Source organism: Pseudophryne corroboree, chromosome 10, assembly GCF_028390025.1.
Source record: "Pseudophryne corroboree isolate aPseCor3 chromosome 10, aPseCor3.hap2, whole genome shotgun sequence".
In the NCBI taxonomy this organism is placed as follows: domain Eukaryota; kingdom Metazoa; phylum Chordata; class Amphibia; order Anura; family Myobatrachidae; genus Pseudophryne; species Pseudophryne corroboree.
This window is the reverse complement of record NC_086453.1, coordinates 8,236,453-8,257,392: the sequence shown is the minus strand read 5'-3', so window position 1 is coordinate 8,257,392 and position 20,940 is coordinate 8,236,453. Positions and strand designations below refer to the sequence as shown.

Sequence of the window (20,940 nt, the reverse complement as noted above, 5' to 3'; positions counted from 1 at the left end):
CCTCACCCCAGTCTCAGCCACTGAGCTCTGTAGCTTCTGCACAGTGATAGCGGCCTCTGGAGTCTCCTCCTTGCCGTGACGCTCAGTTTGAGAGTCGACCGTGTCTCGGCAGTGCCTGGCAATATGATGCAGCTTCCATTTCCTCAGCCAAGCACTAGCCCATTTTCTTAGAATTCTCCTTGGTCTCATTGTCACAGCTGTCCTCCAGATTCACTGTATGAGCAATGATATTTGTATTAGGGGGGTTTTATCGTAGAAAAAACTTTTTCATGGTTTACAGATGCTAATTGAAAGCCAGTTGTTGGTGAAAGATATTTCATCTGTGAACTTGGAGCTTCCACAGCACATGAATTGAATCCTTATGCAAGAAGCAGTATATATATATATATATATATATATATGAGAGAGCAAAGGGTTACCCTATGGCGCTATGTGGATGAGAACAGAGCTGCACCTCAGAGGAACCTCCTGTTAGATGAGGCTCAAAAGATAACAATATAATGTAAATCTAAGGGCGCTTAAAGATAGTACTATATATCACATCTATATTGTATACATAAAACGCAATATGAGCTCAGTTTTAGTATTTAATACATAAAAAGTATCACAATTATAAAATGACAGTGAAAATTCAACAGGATCTCATTTACATATTTAGTGACTTCAACAATTTTCTGTCGATGACAATCCAGACATGACTTATGGCTCGTGACAATTCTTCCTTAGCAGCATATGGCACAGATGGATAATAGTACTAGAACAAAACCCAACGCGTTTCGTCCCTTTCTGGGACTTCCTCAGGGGTAATCACGGGTGCCAGAAGTTTTAAGATATTCCAAAGAAGTGTGAATCTCACTGTATATATCAATAAAAGCAGGTATAAAACCAAATTAGAATAAATGGTTCAATAATGTAAGACCCATATTTAGATGGGATCCATAAACATAATGTGGTCAAACGAGTGACCAAGCTCAAGGGCATTTAAGGTCTGTCCCTGACTCTATAACAGTCCAACTAGTATAAAGACCATTCAGAAGAAAGTCAACAATGAAGTGTACTGTGGTCTATACCTGAGCTCTGAGTGGACCACAGTCTGTTATAGAGTCAGGGACAGACCTTAAATGCCCTTGAGCTTGGATTTGTATAGAAAGACAGAAGGACAGATTTTCATTTTTATATATTAGATATATATATATAGTTTAGTGTTTTGGGTGGTGTACTGTGTAGATTGCTGGCGGGAGTGTAGCCACGGGGTAAAGGTTGTACAGCAGCTGGTAATGCTCCTCTTTCCTGTCTCAGGTCTGGGCCAAGTCCTGGAGTTCATGTACACCGCGCGGCTGAACCTGAGCCGGGAGAACGTGGAGGATGTACTGGCCGTGGCTGGGTTCCTGCAGATGCAAGAGATTGTCAATGCCTGCACCGCCCTGAAATCGCTCAGTATAACCGCGGTGCAGGCTGCGCATGGCTTGGAGGCGCTCTCTTCCGGACAAGGTACAACCTCATGTGTCTCAGCCCGTGGTCCAGGCAGTTAGGGCTGAGATAAGGTGGATAGTGGAGCTGCAACATGTCTCCTGGTGGGTCCTAGCCCTGTGACCATCAATGGGTGAAACCATCCATGATTCCCTAGCAGATGGTTTCATGCCATTGGTTAGCCATCAATGGTTCCATTGATAGTGACTATTGATGGAGAACCTACCGATGGCCATCCCTAACCTGAGGTGTGTATTCTAAATATCTGAAAAATATAAATAATTAAAGTTAAGTCCATATAAAAGCTCCAGAAATATCTTCAGTCCCCTCTAGGACACTGTGATGAAAGCTGCGGCACGTACGGGTACACGGTATAGGTGTCTCACGCTATCGCTGACCGCATTAACATTGCACTAACAGAATCCTTCCTCCAGCAGACGTCCTACAGGCAGAGTGTGATGCCGCCAGTGACCTGGAGACCAGTGACCGAGAGCCAGCTGTGTACCCGCAGGATGAGACGGGGGGTGGCACCTGTGAGGAGGGTGAGTGATAAACCACGGCATACAGATTTCATTTACCGCCTCTAATGTTTATCTGCAATCCAAGGGTCACTGTTCTATAGCTGAATGGGGGGAGGGTCATTATAAATCGGATCCCAAATGCTGGAATCGTACGTGACCTGATTTGATGTCATGGCAGGTACAGGTCTCGGTGGGGGCATCACTTATAACTGACTTTGGGGAACATTCTTGGTGTTGTAGCTCAAAGCAACCACTCAGACGAAGGTGTCTATTTACTAAGCCTTGGATGGAAATTAAATGGACAGAGTTAAAGAACCAACCAATCAGCTCCTGTCATGTCACAGACTGGGTTTAAATGACAGTTATGAGCTGATTGGCTGATACTTTATCTCCATCCGAGGCTTAGTAAATAGACCCCCAAGTCTTATATAATTACCTCCATGTACGTTGCTCCATTGGGTGGTATTATTAATCTCCTGCTTTCCGTGTAAGGCGGCATTGTTGGAGAGCCAGGGCCCCAAGAGGCGGAAGGAAAGGAGCCTGAGACCAGTCCCCTACAGGAGCCAGTACTATCGGCCTCAGATGGAGGTGAGCCGCAGTCATCCTCAATTCTCATTTGTGGGTCTTGTTGAAGGTCCTATGTATGAAATTGCAGTTATTCATATTGATTTGCACAAATGCACCGAATTGTCCGCCTAGCATATATAGCTACACGCCCCCATAGGAATGTGTGTGGTGGAAGGAGAAGAAATCATTTCAGAGTCCAGCCTTATTACGTATAATTGTGTTTCTCTAACATCCTAGTGGATGCTGGGGACTCCGTAAGGACCATGGGGAATAGATGGGCTCCGCAGGAGACAGGGCACTCTAAGAAAGAATTAGGTCTACTGGTGTGCACTGGCTCCTCCCTCTATGTCCCTCCTCCAGACCTCAGTTTGAATCTGTGCCCGGACAGAGCTGGGTGCACTTTAGTGAGCTCTCCTGAGCTTGCTAATAAGAAAGTATTTTATTAGGATTTTTTATTTTCAGAGAGATCTGCTGGCAACAGACTCTCTGCTACGTGGGACTGAGGGGAGAGAAGCAGACCTACTAACTTCGGATAGGTTGCGCTTCTTAGGCTACTGGACACCATTAGCTCCAGAGGGATCGAACATAGGAACTTAACCTTGGTCGTCCGTTCCCGGAGCCGCGCCACCGTCCCCCTCGCAGAGCCAGAAGACAGAAGCCGGCGAGTGAAGCAAGAAGACCTCAAAATCGGCGGCAGAAGACTCCTGTCTTCATATGAGGTAGCGCACAGCACTGCAGCTGTGCGCCATTGCTCCCACACTAACCCACACATTCCGGTCACTGTAGGGTGCAGGGCGCAGGGGGGGGGGCGCCCTAGGCAGCAATTGAGTACCTCCTGGCAAAATAGAGCATATATACAGCTGGGCACTGTATATATGCATGAGCCCCCGCCATTATTTGACACAAAATCGCGGGACAGAAGCCCGCCGCTGAGGGGGCGGGGCTTCTTCCTCAGCACTCACCAGCGCCATTTTCTCTCCACAGCTCCGCTGAGAGGAAGCTCCCCAGGCTCTCCCCTGCAGAAGCACGATAGAAGAGGGTGAAAAGAGAGGGGGGGCACATAAATTTGGCGTAAAAACAATATATACAGCAGCTACTGGGTTAACACTACGTTACTGTGTGATTCCTGGGTCATATAGCGCTGGGGTGTGTGCTGGCATACTCTCTCTCTGTCTCTCCAAAGGGCCTTGTGGGGGAACTGTCTTCAAATAGAGCATCCCCTGTGTGTGTGGTGTGTCGGTACGTGTGTGTCGACATGTCTGAGGTAAAAGGCTCCCCTAAGGAGGAGATAGAGCAAATATGTGTGTGAGGGTGTCTCCGTCGACAACGCCGACACCTGTTGGATATGTGTAATTAAGTGCGGAGGTGAATTTTTTGCACAAAAGATTAGAGAACAGACAGGAAATCTACCCTTGTCTGTCCCTATGTCACAGAAACCTTCAGAGTCTCTCAATGCTCACTATCCAAAATAATAAACACTGATATCGACACGGAGTTTGACTCCAGTGTCGACTACGATAATGCAAAGTTACAGCCAAAATGGCAGAAAAGTATTCAATATATGATTATTGTAATAAAAGATGGTTTGCATATCACTGATGACTCATCTGTCCCTGACACAAGGGTACACATGTTTAAGGGGAAGAAAGCTGAGGTAAATTTCCCTCCTCTCATGAGGAAAAAGAGCGGGAATCTCCAGACGAGACTGCAGCTTCCCACAAAGAATTCTCAGGCAGTATCCTTTCCCCACTAGGGCCAGGATACGATGGGAATCTTCCCCTAGGGTGTCACATTTGCCCAAAAGGTAGCCCTGTCGTAACAGCTATTCTCAGGGATTCTGCAGATAGCGTGCACATTCTGGTACACTACTCAGACCGGCGATTGTGTCGGCATGGGTTTATAGCGCTGGGGCAGAGTGGACAGGTACCTTATCAGCAGAGATTGAGACCCTAGTATGTAGATATATATAGATATATGTATATATAGAGATATATATATATTAAAGATGCTGTCTTAAGAGAGAGAGAGAGATATATATATATATATATATATATATATATAAAACATGCCCAAAGAGACATGAGTATACTGGGTCCTAGAGACAAAGCTATGTCGATTTCTGCTTGACGTGTCCTGTAGAATATGCAATGGACAGATAATGCCGACTTAAGAGGCATATGGAAGGCTGAGGATTGTGTGGAGAAGGGTTCTCGGACCTGGTCTCCACAGCTATAGCTGGTAATTCTGTTGTTTTGCCTTATATTCCTGCACAGCCTAGGAAAGCGCGACATTATCAAATGCAGCCTTTAGAACAAAGAAACAAGAAAGTCCGAGGTGCGTCCTTTCTTGCCAGAGGTGGGGGCACAGGAAATAAGCTGCACAACACAGCTAGGTCCCAGGAACAGAAGTCCTCCCCGGCCTCTACAAAAATCCACCGCATGTCGCTGGGGCTCCACAGGCGGAGCTAGGCCCGGTGGGGGCACGCCTGCGTAAGTTCAGCCACAAGTGGGTTCACTCCCTGTTAGGTCCCTGGGCAATAGATATTGTGTCTCAGGGATGCAAGCTGGACTTTGAGAAGATGCCCCTCACCGACGGCCCTGCCGGCTTCCCCCCACGAGAGGGAAACAGTGTTAACTGCAATTCACAAATTGTATCTTCAGCAGGTGGTGGTCAAGGTTCCCCTCCTTCAACAGGGAAAGGGTTATTATTCGACCATGTTTGTAGTACCGAAACCGGACGGTTCGGTCAGACCCATATTAAATTTAAAATTCCTGAACATATACCTGAAAAGGTTCAAGTTTAAGATGGAATCGCTCAGAGCGGTCATCGCAAGCCTGGAAGGGGGGGATTATATGGTGTCTCGGGACATAAAGGATGCATACCTTCATGTCCCCATTTATCCACCTCATCAGGCGTACCTCAGATTTGTGGTACAGGATTGTCATTACCCATTCCAGACGTTGCCGTTTGGTCTGTCCATGGCACCGAGAATATTTACCAAGGTAATGGCAGAAAAGCAAGGAGTTACAATTATCCCATACTTGGACGATCTCCTCATAAAGGCGAGGTCCAGAGAGCAGTTGCTGATCAGCGTAGCACACTCTCGGGAAGTGTTACAACAGCACGGCTGGGTTCTGAATATTCCAAAGTCGCAGCTGATTCCTACGACGCGTCTGCCCTTCTTGGGCATGATTCTGGACACAGACCAGAAGAAGGTTTTTCTCCCGGCGGAGAAGGCTCAGGTGCTCGTGACTCTGGTCAGAGGCCTCTTAGAACCAAAACAGGTGTCGGTGCATCAATGCACGCGAGTCCTGGGAAAGATGGTGGCGTCATACGAAGCCATTCCCTTCGGCAGGTTCCATGCGAGGACCTGTCAGTGGGATCTGGTGGTCCGGATCGCATCTTCAGATGCAGCGGCTGATCACTCTATCCCCCAGGGCCAGGGTGTCTCTTCTGTGGTGGCTGCAGAGTGCTCACCTTATCGAGGGTCGCAGGTTCGGCATTCAGGACTGGGCCCTGGTGACCACGGATGCAAGCCTCCGAGGGTGGGGGGGCAGTCACACAGGGAAGAAATTTCCAGGGTCTGTGGTCGTCAGGATGCTTGTCTGCACATCAATATCCTGGAACTAAGGGCCATATACAACGCCCTAAGTCAAGCAGAGCCTCTGCTTCGCTACCAACCGGTGCTCATTCAGGCAGGCAACATCACCGCAGTGGCTCATGTAAACCGCCAAGGCGGCACAAGGAGCAGGGTGGCGATGGCGGAAGCCACCAGAATTCTTCGCGGGGCGGAGAATCACGTAAAAGCACTGTTAGCAGTGTTCATTCCGGGAGTTGACAACTGGGAAGCAGACTTCCTCAGCAGGCACGACCTCCACCCGGGAGAGTGGAGACTTCATCAAGAAGTCTTCACACAGATTACAAGTCGTTGGGAACTGCCACAGGTGGACATGATGGCATCCCGCCTCAACAAAAAGCTACAAATGTATTGCGCCAGGACAAGAGACCCTCAGGCGATAGCTGTGGACGCACTAGTGACACCGTGGGTGTTCCAGTCGGTTTATGTATTTCCTCCTCTTCCTCTCATACCCAAGGTGCTGAGAATCGTAAGAAAAAGAGGAGTGAGAACAATACTCATTGTTCCGGTTTGGCCAAGAAGGACTTGGTATCCGGAATTGCAAGAAATGCTCACAGAGGACCCATGGCCTCTGCCTCTCAGACAGGATCTGTTGCAACAGGGGCCCTGTCTGTTCCAAGACTTACCGCGGCTGCGTTTGACGGCTTGGCGGTTGAACGCCGGATCCTAGCAGAAAAAGGCATTCCGGATGAGGTTATTACTACGCTAATAAAGACTAGGAAGGACGTGACGGCTAAGCATTATCACCGTATATGGCGAAAATATGTTGCTTGGTGTGAGGCCAGGAAGGCCCCTACGGAGGAATTCCAGCTGGGCCGTTTCCTTCACTTCCTACAGTCGGCAGTGACTTTGGGCTTAAAATTGGGCTCCATTGAGGTCCAGATTTCAGCCCTATCCATTTTCTTTCAAAAGGAACTGGCTTCTCTTCCTGAAGTTCAGACGTTTATAAAGGGAGTGCTGCATATTCAGCCCCTTTTGTGCCACCAGTGGCACCTTGGGATCTAACGTGGTGTTGAGTTTCCTGAAATCACACTGGTTTGAGCCACTTAAAACCGTGGAGTTAAAATATCTCACGTGGAAGGTGGTCATGCTGTTGGCCTTAGCTTTGGCTAGGCGTGTGTAAGAATTGACGGCTTTGTCACATAAAAGCCCCTATCTGGTTTTCCATATGGACAGGGCAGAATTACGGACAAAAGTGGTGTCATCTTTTCATTTGAACCAACCTATTGTGGTGCCTGCGGCTACTCGTGACTTGGAGGATGCCAAGTTACTAGAGGTAGTCAGGGCTTTGAAGGTTTATGTAGCCAGAACGGCTGGAGTCAGGAAAACTGAGTCGTCGTTTATCCTGTATGCATCCAACAAGCTGGGTGCTCCTGCTTCAAAGCAAACTATTGCTCGCTGGATCTGTAACACGATTCAGCAGGCTCATTTTGAGGCTGGATTGCCGCCTCCAAAATCAGTAAAAGCCCATTCCACAAGGAAGGTGGGCTCTTCTTGGGCGGCTGCCCGAGGGGTCTCGGCATTACAGCTTTGCCGAGCAGCTACTTGGTCGGGTTCAAACACTTTTGCAAAATTCTACAAGTTTGATACCCTGGCTGAGGAGGACCTTGTATTTGCTCATTCGCTGCTGCAGAGTCATCCGCACTCTCCCGCCCGTTTGGGAGCTTTGGTATAATCCCCATGGTCCTTACGGAGTCCCCAGCATCCACTAGGACGTTAGAAAAAATAGGATTTTACTTACCGGTAAATCTATTTCTCGTAGTCCGTAGTGGATGCTGGGCACCCGTCCCTAGTGCGGACTTCTTCTGCAATGCTTGTATATAGTTATTGCTTACATAAGGGTTATGTTATAGTTGCATCAGGTTGGTCTGATGCTCTGTCGTTGTTCATACTGTTAACTGGGTAAGTTTATCACGAGCTATACGGTGTGATTGGTGTGGCTGGTATGAGTCTTACCCTGGATTCCAAAATCCTTTCCTTGTACTGTCAGCTCTTCCGGGCACAGTTTCCTTAACTGAGGTCTGGAGGAGGGACATAGAGGGAGGAGCCAGTGCACACCAGTAGTCCTAATTCTTTCTTAGAGTGCCCTGTCTCCTGCAGAGCCCGTCTATTCCCCATGGTCCTTACGGAGTCCCCAGCATCCACTACGGACTACGAGAAATAGATTTACCGGTAAGTAAAATCCTATTTTTATTTATATGGCCACATATGGGTTCCTTTGCACCGCACATAGGGGTGAGTATAGACATCGCATTACAATATACAGAAAGGTTCCAAACTGACATTGTGAAGTGGAGATGGTCCTGCTTGTGAGAGCTTACATTCTAAAGGGCATATGGGTGGACACAAAGAGGGAGTGGGGGCAGAGGCTGGAGAGGTAGGAGGGTGGGAGGTAGCCTACAAAAAAAAGTTGGGTTTTAAGGTCACAGTAAAAAGCTGGGGAGCAGGATGACTGAGCGTTTACGGGCATGCCAGAGGTTGGGTGCAGTGCAGGAGAGATCTGGGAGGTGGCAGTGGGGAGAGGTTATGAGGGAGGCGCCAGTTACTGGCAGGAGGGAGTGAGAGGGATGGTGTAGGGTAGTGGGGCCCAATGACAGAACCTTCAGGGACAGTAAAGGGCAGGGGGAGGAGAGGCTGGTGTGGAGGCAGAGGCAGTTAGAAGGTAACTCATGACAATGCTGTGTCTCTAAGGCCTAAAGAGTGGAGGATATGTAGGAGGAGGGGTGGCCCATGCTGTCAAATGTCACCCTGAGGGCGAGTAGGATGAGGATTGGTGGCCATACAGAGGTCATCTGTAGCCTTGGTAAGGGCACTTTCAGTTGAATGGAGAGATCGAAAGTGGCGGATTGGAACAAGTTGCGGAAAAGGGAGGAGGCAAGGCAGCTTTAGACAGACTGCTAAAATGTCTCAGTTGCGCAGGGCTTGAGAGAAATGGGGTAATAATTAGAAAGTAGGAGGGGTCTGAAGTGTGGGGGAAAACAGGGTCTATTTTCTGAAGAGTGAGGGAGACCAGGCCTATTTTCTGAAGAGTGAGGGAGACCAGGGCCTATTTTCTGAAGAGTGAGGGAGACCAGGTCCTACTTTCTGAAGAGTGGAAGAGACCAGGGTTTATTTCTGAAGAGTGAGGGAGACCAGGGCCTATTTTGTGAAGAGTGAGGGAGACCAGGGCCTATTTTCTGGAGAGCGGAAGAGACCAGGGACCCTTTTTTTTTTTTTTTTTTTGAAGAGTGAGGGAGACCAGGGCCTATTTTGTGAAGAGTGGAAGAGACCAGGATCTATTTTCTGAAGAGTGAGGGACACCAGGACATATTTACTAAAGAGTGAGTAAGACCAGGACCTATTTTCTGAAGAGTGAAGGAGACCAGGCCTATTTGCTAAAGAGTGAAGGAACCAGGGCCTATTATTTGAAGAGGAAGACCAGGGTCTTCATTCTGAAGAGTGAGGGACACAATACCTTATTTACTAAAGAGTGAGGGAGACCAGGGCCTATTTCCGGAAGAGTGAGGGAGACCAGGGCCTATTTACAGAAGAGTGAGGGAGACCAGGCCTATTGCCTGAAGAGTGAGGGAGACCAGGCCTATTGCCTGAAGAGTGAGGGAGACCAGGCCTATTGCCTGAAGAGTGAGGGAGACCAGGCCTATTGCCTGAAGAGTGAGGGAGACCAGGCCTATTGCCTGAAGAGTGAGGGAGACCAGGGCCTATTTACAGAAGAGTGAGGGAGACCAGGTCTATTTACGGAAGAGTGAGGGAGACCAGGGCCTATTTACAGAAGAGTGAGGGAGACCAGGCCTATTGCCTGAAGAGTGGAAGAGACCAGGATCTATTTTCTGAAGAGTGAGGGACACCAGGACATATTTACTAAAGAGTGAGTAAGACCAGGACCTGGCGTGAAGGAGACCAGGCCTATTTGCTAAAGAGTGAAGGAACCAGGGCCTATTATTTGAAGAGGGAGACCAGGGTCTTCATTCTGAAGAGTGAGGGACACAATGCCTTATTTACTAAAAAGTGAGGGAGACCAGGGCCTATTTCCGGAAGAGTGAGGGAGACCAGGGCCTATTTACAGAAGAGTGAGGGAGACCAGGCCTATTGCCTGAAGAGTGAGGGAGACCAGGGCCTATTTACAGAAGAGTGAGGGAGACCAGGTCTATTTACGGAAGAGTGAGGGAGACCAGGGCCTATTTACGGAAGAGTGAGGGAGACCAGGTCTATTTACGGAAGAGTGGGGGAGACCAGGTCTATTTACGGAAGAGTGAGGGAGACCAGGTCTATTTACGGAAGAGTGAGGGAGACCATGTCTATTTATGGAAGACTGAGGGAGACCAGGTCTATTTACGGAAGAGTGAGGGAGACCAGGTCTATTTACGGAAGAGTGAGGGAGACCAGGCCTATTGCCTGAAGAGTGAGGGAGACCAGGCCTATTGCCTGAAGAGTGAGGGAGACCAGGCCTATTGCCTGAAGAGTGAGGGAGACCAGGCCTATTGCCTGAAGAGTGAGGGAGACCAGGCCTATTGCCTGAAGAGTGGGGGAGACCAGGCCTATTGCCTGAAGAGTGAGGGAGACCAGGCCTATTGCCTGAAGAGTGAGGGAGACCAGGCCTATTGCCTGAAGAGTGAGGGAGACCAGGCCTATTGCCTGAAGAGTGAGGAAGACCAGGCCTATTGCCTGAAGAGTGAGGGAGACCAGGGCCTATTGCCCGAAGAGTGAGAGAGACCAAGGCCTATTTACTGAAGAGTGAGGGAGACCAGGCCTATTTCCTGAAGAGTGAGGGAGACCAGGGCCTACTTATATTTTAGCACCACCCCTTGAATAGTTGCAACATTTCTGTTTTTCTCCTTGGAGTGAAATCTGCCTGGAGACTGATTTCCCCATAACATTGCACCTGGAAGGTGGGGAAAGCGTCCCAATGAGACTATACGGCACAATCTGATTTATGGGCCCTCTGGAGTGGAGAGAAGCTCTCTGCAGACCCCACGAAGCAGGGGACTCCCTCTTAAATCCACCTTCCCAACAGCTGATAATCTTGTCCCTCAGAATGTTTTGTATATGGGTGTATGTTAGAGATATTTGTGTGTGAGGAAATATATCCATTATGTGAGGAAGCTTAAGGCATGATCCTGTTACACCTCACCAAGATAAGTCTTTTTTCTACCAATCACAGATGCTGATAATAGACAGGCGAAACTGGGCGATTTGTTGAGTTCGGCAGCCTGGTCACCAACTTCTCAAGAGAAGAATGAGGACCAACAAGTGACGGAACCACAGGCTAAAGAGCAAGAGATGTCCAGTGAGCCGCCGCAGGAGGCAGTCAGAGAGAACCCTACGGAGAGGATCTCAGAAAACGTAACAGACCAGGACGATGAGGGTTTGTGTGCGCCAGAGCATGAGAACAACCAGGAGAACGATGAGACCATGGATGATGCCAGAATGGAGAATGAAGACTCTGTGGATGAAAATGTGTCCTCTACGGAAAACACTGCCCAGGACACCTCAGGGGCTCTGCGTCAGCTGCGCTCCTCAACCATGAATTATGCTGATCGCACAGAATCCCGTCAGTACAGCGCCACTACCCATGTGTGTGAGGTGAGCTCCTGGCGGAACATTGTCTGCCTTTCCTTCTGTCCAGGTGTAATGTAGTAGGCGCTTGGAGGTCCAAAATCTATCCAGAACATGTTGTTCCATAGTATAATCCCATGGACATGATCTAATTCAGCAGAAGATTTAATCTGGGAATCTGTAATCAGAAATCCTTTAATTCTGACAAAAGGTTGTGATAGAGCATTACCAGAGTAGGCATAAAAATATCTGTATCTGGGGGTCGGTGTGGGCTGTTATACAGGACTGTCCTTGGGATCGGTGTGGTGTGTTATACAGGACTGTCCTTGGGATCTGTCCTTGGGATCTGTGTGGGGTGTTATACAGGACTGTCCTTGGAACCGGTGTGGGGTGTTATACAGGACTGTCCTTGGGATTGGTGTGGGGTTTTGTACAGGACTTTCCTTGGGTTTGGTGTAGGGTGTTATACAGGACTGTCCTTGGGTTTGGTGTAGGGTGTTATACAGGACTGTCCTTGGGTTCAGTGTTGGGTGTTATAAAGGACTGTCCTTGGGATCGGTGTGGGGTGTTATACAGGACTGTCCTTGGGATCGGTGTGGGGTGTTATACAGGACTGTCCTTGGGATCGGTGTGAGGTATTATACAGGACTGTCCTTGTGGTTCGTTGTAGGGTGTTGTACAGGACTGTCCTTGGGATCGGTGTGGGGTGTTATACAGGACTGTCCTTGGGTTCAGTGTTGGGTGTTATACAGGACTGTCCTTGGGATCGGTGTGGGGTGTTATACAGGACTGTCCTTGGGATCGGTGTGGGGTGTTATACAGGACTGTCCTTGGGATCGGTGTGGGGTGTTATACAGGACTGTCCTTGGGATCGGTGTGAGGTATTATACAGGACTGTCCTTGTGGTTCGTTGTAGGGTGTTATACAGAACTGTACTTGGGATCGGTGTGGGGTGTTATACAGGACTGTCCTTGGGATCGTTGTAGGGTGTTGTACAGGACTGTCCTTGGGATCGGTGTGGGGTGTTATACAGGACTGTCCTTGGGGATCGGTGTGGGGTGTTATACAGGACTGTCCTTGGGATCGGTGTGGGATGTTATACAGGACTGTCCTTGGGATCGGTGTGGGGTGTTATACAGGACTGTCCTTGGGATCGGTGTGGGGTGTTATACAGGACTGTCCTTGGGATCGGTGTGGGGTGTTTTACAGGACTGTCCTTGGGATCGGTGTGGGGTATTATACAGGACTGTCCTTGGGATCTGTCCTTGGGATCGGTGTGGGGTGTTATACAGTACTGTCCTTAGGATCGGTGTGGGGTGTTATACAGGACTGTCCTTGGGATCGGTGTGTGGTGTTATACAGAACTGAACTTGGGATCGGTGTGGGGTGTTACTCAGGACTGTCCTTGGGGATCGTTGTAGGGTGTTGTACAGGACTGTCCTTAGGATCGGTGTGGGGTGTTATACAGGACTGTACTTGGGGATCAGTGTGGGGTGTTATACAGGACTGTCCTTGGGATCGTTGTAGGGTGTTGTACAGGACTGTCCTTGAGATCGGTGTGGGGTGTTATACAGGACTGTCCTTGGGATCGGTGTGGGGTGTTATACAAGACTGTATTTGGGGGTCAGTGTGGTGTGTTATACAGGACTGTCCTTGGGATCTGTCCTTGGGATCTGTGTGGGGTGTTATACAGGACTGTCCTTGGAACCGGTGTGGGGTGTTATACAGGACTGTCCTTGGGATTGGTGTGGGGTTTTGTACAGGACTTTCCTTGGGTTTGGTGTAGGGTGTTATACAGGACTGTCCTTGGGTTCAGTGTTGGGTGTTATACAGGACTGTCCTTGGGATCGGTGTGGGGTGTTATACAGGACTGTCCTTGGGATCGGTGTGGGGTGTTATACAGGACTGTCCTTGGGATCGGTGTGAGGTATTATACAGAACTGTCCTTGTGGTTCGTTGTAGGGTGTTGTACAGGACTGTCCTTGGGATCGGTGTGGGGTGTTATACAGGACTGTCCTTGGGTTCAGTGTTGGGTGTTATACAGGAGTGTCCTTGGGATCGGTGTGGGGTGTTATACAGGACTGTCCTTGGGATCGGTGTGGGGTGTTATACAGGACTGTCCTTGGGATCGGTGTGAGGTATTATACAGGACTGTCCTTGTGGTTCGTTGTAGGGTGTTATACAGAACTGTCCTTGGGATCGGTGTGGGGTGTTATACAGGACTGTCCTTGGGATTGGTGTGGGTGTTATACAGGACTGTCCTTGGGATCGGTGTGGGGTGTTATACAGGACTGTCCTTGGGATCGGTGTGGGGTGTTATACAGGACTGTCCTTGGGATCGGTGTGGGGTGTTATACAGGACTGTCCTTGGGATTGGTGTGGGGTGTTATACAGGACTGTCCTTGGGATCGGTGTGGGGTGTTATACAGGACTGTCCTTGGGATCGGTGTGGGGTGTTATACAGGACTGTCCTTGGGATCGGTGTGGGTGTTATACAGGACTCTCCTTGGGATCGGTGTGGGGTGTTGTACAGGACTGTCCTTGGGATCGGTGTGGGGTGTTATACAGGACTGTCCTTGGGATTGGTGTGGGGTGTTATACAGGACTGTCCTTGGGATTGGTGTGGGGTGTTATAAAGGACTGTCCTTGGGATCGGTGTGGGGTGTTATACAGGACTGTCCTTGGGATTGATGTGGGGTGTTATACAGGACTGTCCTTGAGATTGGTGTGGGGTGTTGTACAGGACTGTCCTTGGGGGTCGGTGTGGGGTGTTATACAGGACTGTCCTTGGGATCAGTGTGGGGAGTTATACAGGACTATCCTTGGGATCGGTGTGGGGTGTTACACAGAACTGTCCTTGGGGATCGTTGTAGGGTGTTGTACAGGACTGTCCTTGAGATCGGTGTGGGGTGTTGTACAGGATTGTCCTTGGGATCGGTGTGGGGTGTTATACAGGACTGTCCTTGGGATCTGTCCTTGGGATTGGTGTGGGGTGTTATACAGAACTGAACTTGGGATCGGTGTGGGGTGTTACACAGGACTGTCCTTGGGGATCGTTGTAGGGTGTTGTACAGGACTATCCTTGGGATCGGTGTGGGGTGTTATACAGGACTGTCCTTGGGATCGGTGTGGGGTGTTATACAGGACTGTCCTTGGGATCTGTCCTTGGGATCGGTGTGGGGTGTTATACAGAACTGAACTTGGGATCGGTGTGGGGTGTTACACAGGACTGTACTTGGGATCGGTGTAGGGTGTTATACAGGACTGTCCTTGGGATCGGTGTGGGGTGTTGTACAGGACTGTACTTCGGATCGGGGTGGGATGTTATACAGGACTGTCCTTGGGATCAGTGTGGGGTGTTATACAGGACTGTCCTTGGGATCGTTGTAGGGTGTTATACAGGACTGTCCTTGGGATTGGTGTGGGGTGTTATACAGGACTGTCCTTGGGATCGTTGTAGGGTGTTATACAGGACTGTCCTTGGGATTGGTGTGGGGTGTTATACAGGACTGTCCTTGGGATTGGTGTGGGGTGTTATACAGGACTGTCCTTGGGATCGGTGTGGGGTGTTATACAGGACTGTCCTTGGGATCGGTGTGGGGTGTTATACAGGACTGTCCTTGGGATTGGTGTGGGTGTTATACAGCACTGTCCTTGGGATCGGTGTGGGGTGTTATACAGGACTATCCTTGGAATCGGTGTGAGGTATTATACAGGACTGTCCTTGTGGTTCGTTGTAGGGTGTTGTACAGGACTGTCCTTGGGATCGGTGTGGGGTGTTATACAGGACTGTTCTTGGGATCGGTGTGGGGTGTTATACAGGACTGTCCTTGGGATCGGTGTGGGTTGTTATACAGGACTGTCCTTGGGATCGGTGTGAGGTATTATACAGGACTGTCCTTGTGGTTCGTTGTAGGGTGTTATACAGGACTGTCCTTGGGATCGGTGTGGGGTATTATACAGGACTGTCCTTGGGATCGGTATGGGGTGTTATACAGGACTGTCCTTGGGTTCAGTGTTGGGTGTTATACAGGACTGTCCTTGGGATCGTTGTAGGGTGTTGTACAGGACTGTCCTTGGGATCGGTGTGGGGTGTTATACAGGACTGTCCTTGGGGATCGGTGTGGGGTGTTATACAGGACTGTCGTTGGGGATCAGTGTGGGGTGTTATACAGGACTGTCCTTGGGGATCAGTGTGGGGTGTTCTACAGGACTGTCCTTGGGATCGGTGTGGGGTGTTATACAGGACTGTCCTTGGGATCGATGTGGGGTGTTATACAGGACTGTCCTTGGGATCGGTGTGGGGTGTAATACAGGACTGTCCTTGGGATCGGTGTGGGGTGTTATACAGGACTATCCTTGGGATCGATGTGGGGTGTTATACAGGACTGTCCTTGGGATGGGTGTGGGGTGTTATACAGGACTGTCCTTGGGATGGGTGTGGGGTGTTATACAGGACTGTCCTTGGGATCGGTGTCGGGTGTTATACAGGACTGTCCTTGGGATCAGTGTGGGGTGTTATACAGAACTGTCCTTGGGGATCAGTGTGGGGTGTTATACAGGACTGTACTTGGGATTGGTATGGGGTGTTATACAGGACTGTGCTTGGGATCGGTGTGGGGTGTTATACAGGACTTTCCTTGGGATCGATGTGGGGTGTTATACAGGACTGTCCTTGGGATTGGTGTGGGGTGTTATACAGGACTGTCCTTGGGATCGGTGTGGGGTGTTATACAGGACTGTCCTTGGGATCGGTGTGGGGTGTTATACAGGACTGTCCTTGTGATCGGTGTGGGGTGTTATACAGGACTGTCCTTGGGATCAGTGTGGGGTGTTATACAGGACTGTCCTTGGGGATCAGTGTGGGGTGTTATACAGGACTGTACTTGGGATCGGTGTGGGGTGCTATACAGGACTGTCCTTGGGATCGGTGTGGGGTGTTATACAGGACTGTCCTTGGGATCGGTGTGGGGTGTTCTGCAGGACTGTCCTTGGGATCGGTGTGGAGTGTTATACAGGACTGTCGTTGGGATCGGTGTGGGGTGTTATACAGGACTGTACTTGGGATCGGTGTGGGGTGTTATACAGGACTGTCTTTGGGATCGGTGTGGGGTGTTATACAGGGCTGTCCTTGGGATCGGTGTGGAGTGTTATACAGGACTGTCCTTGGGATCGGTGTGGGGTGTTATACAGGACTGTCTTTGGGATCGGTGTGGGGTGTTATACATGACTGTCCTTGGGATCGGTGTGAGGTATTATACAGGACTGTCCTTGTGGTTCGTTGTAGGGTGTTATACAGAACTGTACTTGGGATCGGTGTGGGGTGTTATACAGGACTGTCCTTGGGATCGTTGTAGGGTGTTGTACAGGACTGTCCTTGGGATCGGTGTGGGGTGTTATACAGGACTGTCCTTGGGGATCGGTGTGGGGTGTTATACAGGACTGTCCTTGGGATCGGTGTGGGATGTTATACAGGACTGTCCTTGGGATCGGTGTGGGGTGTTATACAGGACTGTCCTTGGGATCGGTGTGGGGTGTTATACAGGACTGTCCTTGGGATCGGTGTGGGGTGTTTTACAGGACTGTCCTTGGGATCGGTGTGGGGTATTATACAGGACTGTCCTTGGGATCTGTCCTTGGGATCGGTGTGGGGTGTTATACAGTACTGTCCTTAGGATCGGTGTGGGGTGTTATACAGGACTGTCCTTGGGATCGGTGTGTGGTGTTATACAGAACTGAACTTGGGATCGGTGTGGGGTGTTACTCAGGACTGTCCTTGGGGATCGTTGTAGGGTGTTGTACAGGACTGTCCTTAGGATCGGTGTGGGGTGTTATACAGGACTGTACTTGGGGATCAGTGTGGGGTGTTATACAGGACTGTCCTTGGGATCGTTGTAGGGTGTTGTACAGGACTGTCCTTGAGATCGGTGTGGGGTGTTATACAGGACTGTCCTTGGGATCGGTGTGGGGTGTTATACAAGACTGTATTTGGGGGTCAGTGTGGTGTGTTATACAGGACTGTCCTTGGGATCTGTCCTTGGGATCTGTGTGGGGTGTTATACAGGACTGTCCTTGGAACCGGTGTGGGGTGTTATACAGGACTGTCCTTGGGATTGGTGTGGGGTTTTGTACAGGACTTTCCTTGGGTTTGGTGTAGGGTGTTATACAGGACTGTCCTTGGGTTCAGTGTTGGGTGTTATACAGGACTGTCCTTGGGATCGGTGTGGGGTGTTATACAGGACTGTCCTTGGGATCGGTGTGGGGTGTTATACAGGACTGTCCTTGGGATCGGTGTGAGGTATTATACAGAACTGTCCTTGTGGTTCGTTGTAGGGTGTTGTACAGGACTGTCCTTGGGATCGGTGTGGGGTGTTATACAGGACTGTCCTTGGGTTCAGTGTTGGGTGTTATACAGGAGTGTCCTTGGGATCGGTGTGGGGTGTTATACAGGACTGTCCTTGGGATCGGTGTGGGGTGTTATACAGGACTGTCCTTGGGATCGGTGTGAGGTATTATACAGGACTGTCCTTGTGGTTCGTTGTAGGGTGTTATACAGAACTGTCCTTGGGATCGGTGTGGGGTGTTATACAGGACTGTCCTTGGGATTGGTGTGGGTGTTATACAGGACTGTCCTTGGGATCGGTGTGGGGTGTTATACAGGACTGTCCTTGGGATCGGTGTGGGGTGTTATACAGGACTGTCCTTGGGATCGGTGTGGGGTGTTATACTGGACTGTCCTTGGGATTGGTGTGGGGTGTTATACAGGACTGTCCTTGGGATCGGTGTGGGGTGTTATACAGGACTGTCCTTGGGATCGGTGTGGGGTGTTATACAGGACTGTCCTTGGGATCGGTGTGGGTGTTATACAGGACTCTCCTTGGGATCGGTGTGGGGTGTTGTACAGGACTGTCCTTGGGATCGGTGTGGGGTGTTATACAGGACTGTCCTTGGGATTGGTGTGGGGTGTTATACAGGACTGTCCTTGGGATTGGTGTGGGGTGTTATAAAGGACTGTCCTTGGGATCGGTGTGGGGTGTTATACAGGACTGTCCTTGGGATTGATGTGGGGTGTTATACAGGACTGTCCTTGAGATTGGTGTGGGGTGTTGTACAGGACTGTCCTTGGGGGTCGGTGTGGGGTGTTATACAGGACTGTCCTTGGGATCAGTGTGGGGAGTTATACAGGACTATCCTTGGGATCGGTGTGGGGTGTTACACAGAACTGTCCTTGGGGATCGTTGTAGGGTGTTGTACAGGACTGTCCTTGAGATCGGTGTGGGGTGTTGTACAGGATTGTCCTTGGGATCGGTGTGGGGTGTTATACAGGACTGTCCTTGGGATCTGTCCTTGGGATTGGTGTGGGGTGTTATACAGAACTGAACTTGGGATCGGTGTGGGGTGTTACACAGGACTGTCCTTGGGGATCGTTGTAGGGTGTTGTACAGGACTATCCTTGGGATCGGTGTGGGGTGTTATACAGGACTGTCCTTGGGATCGGTGTGGGGTGTTATACAGGACTGTCCTTGGGATCTGTCCTTGGGATCGGTGTGGGGTGTTATACAGAACTGAACTTGGGATCGGTGTGGGGTGTTACACAGGACTGTACTTGGGATCGGTGTAGGGTGTTATACAGGACTGTCCTTGGGATCGGTGTGGGGTGTTGTACAGGACTGTACTTCGGATCGGGGTGGGATGTTATACAGGACTGTCCTTGGGATCAGTGTGGGGTGTTATACAGGACTGTCCTTGGGATCGTTGTAGGGTGTTATACAGGACTGTCCTTGGGATTGGTGTGGGGTGTTATACAGGACTGTCCTTGGGATTGGTGTGGGGTGTTATACAGGACTGTCCTTGGGATCGGTGTGGGGTGTTATACAGGACTGTCCTTGGGATCGGTGTGGGGTGTTATACAGGACTGTCCTTGGGATTGGTGTGGGTGTTATACAGCACTGTCCTTGGGATCGGTGTGGGGTGTTATACAGGACTATCCTTGGAATCGGTGTGAGGTATTATACAGGACTGTCCTTGTGGTTCGTTGTAGGGTGTTGTACAGGACTGTCCTTGGGATCGGTGTGGGGTGTTATACAGGACTGTTCTTGGGATCGGTGTGGGGTGTTATACAGGACTGTCCTTGGGATCGGTGTGGGTTGTTATACAGGACTGTCCTTGGGATCGGTGTGAGGTATTATACAGGACTGTCCTTGTGGTTCGTTGTAGGGTGTTATACAGGACTGTCCTTGGGATCGGTGTGGGGTATTATACAGGACTGTCCTTGGGATCGGTATGGGGTGTTATACAGGACTGTCCTTGGGTTCAGTGTTGGGTGTTATACAGGACTGTCCTTGGGATCGTTGTAGGGTGTTGTACAGGACTGTCCTTGGGATCGGTGTGGGGTGTTATACAGGACTGTCCTTGGGGATCGGTGTGGGGTGTTATACAGGACTGTCGTTGGGGATCAGTGTGGGGTGTTATACAGGACTGTCCTTGGGGATCAGTGTGGGGTGTTCTACAGGACTGTCCTTGGGATCGGTGTGGGGTGTTATACAGGACTGTCCTTGGGATCGATGTGGGGTGTTATACAGGACTGTCCTTGGGATCGGTGTGGGGTGTAATACAGGACTGTCCTTGGGATCGGTGTGGGGTGTTATACAGGACTATCCTTGGGATCGATGTGGGGTGTTATACAGGACTGTCCTTGGGATGGGTGTGGGGTGTTATACAGGACTGTCCTTGGGATGGGTGTGGGGTGTTATACAGGACTGTCCTTGGGATCGGTGTCGGGTGTTATACAGGACTGTCCTTGGGATCAGTGTGGGGTGTTATACAGAACTGTCCTTGGGGATCAGTGTGGGGTGTTATACAGGACTGTACTTGGGATTGGTATGGGGTGTTATACAGGACTGTGCTTGGGATCGGTGTGGGGTGTTATACAGGACTTTCCTTGGGATCGATGTGGGGTGTTATACAGGACTGTCCTTGGGATTGGTGTGGGGTGTTATACAGGACTGTCCTTGGGATCGGTGTGGGGTGTTATACAGGACTGTCCTTGGGATCGGTGTGGGGTGTTATACAGGACTGTCCTTGTGATCGGTGTGGGGTGTTATACAGGACTGTCCTTGGGATCAGTGTGGGGTGTTATACAGGACTGTCCTTGGGGATCAGTGTGGGGTGTTATACAGGACTGTACTTGGG

At 50.0% G+C, this 20,940-nt stretch overlaps 1 protein-coding gene across 2 annotated transcripts in view; it reads left to right on the top strand.

Moving 5' to 3' along the window:
• The first annotated feature begins 1,301 nt into the window (after nt 1–1,301).
• ZBTB17 (zinc finger and BTB domain containing 17) overlaps nt 1,302–20,940 on the top strand; it is a 48,612-nt gene continuing 28,973 nt past the window's right edge. Inside the window, exons 1-4 of one of the 2 annotated variants that reach the window (XM_063942082.1) lie at nt 1,302–1,491; nt 1,908–2,012; nt 2,484–2,579; nt 11,354–11,775. In XM_063942082.1, coding sequence (XP_063798152.1) covers nt 1,323–1,491; nt 1,908–2,012; nt 2,484–2,579; nt 11,354–11,775 — 792 coding nt within the window. In that variant the 5' untranslated portion in view covers nt 1,302–1,322. Of the gene's footprint in view, nt 1,492–1,904; nt 2,013–2,483; nt 2,580–11,353; nt 11,776–20,940 lie in introns of both variants that reach the window. The other variant, XM_063942081.1, reaches the window with a different exon arrangement.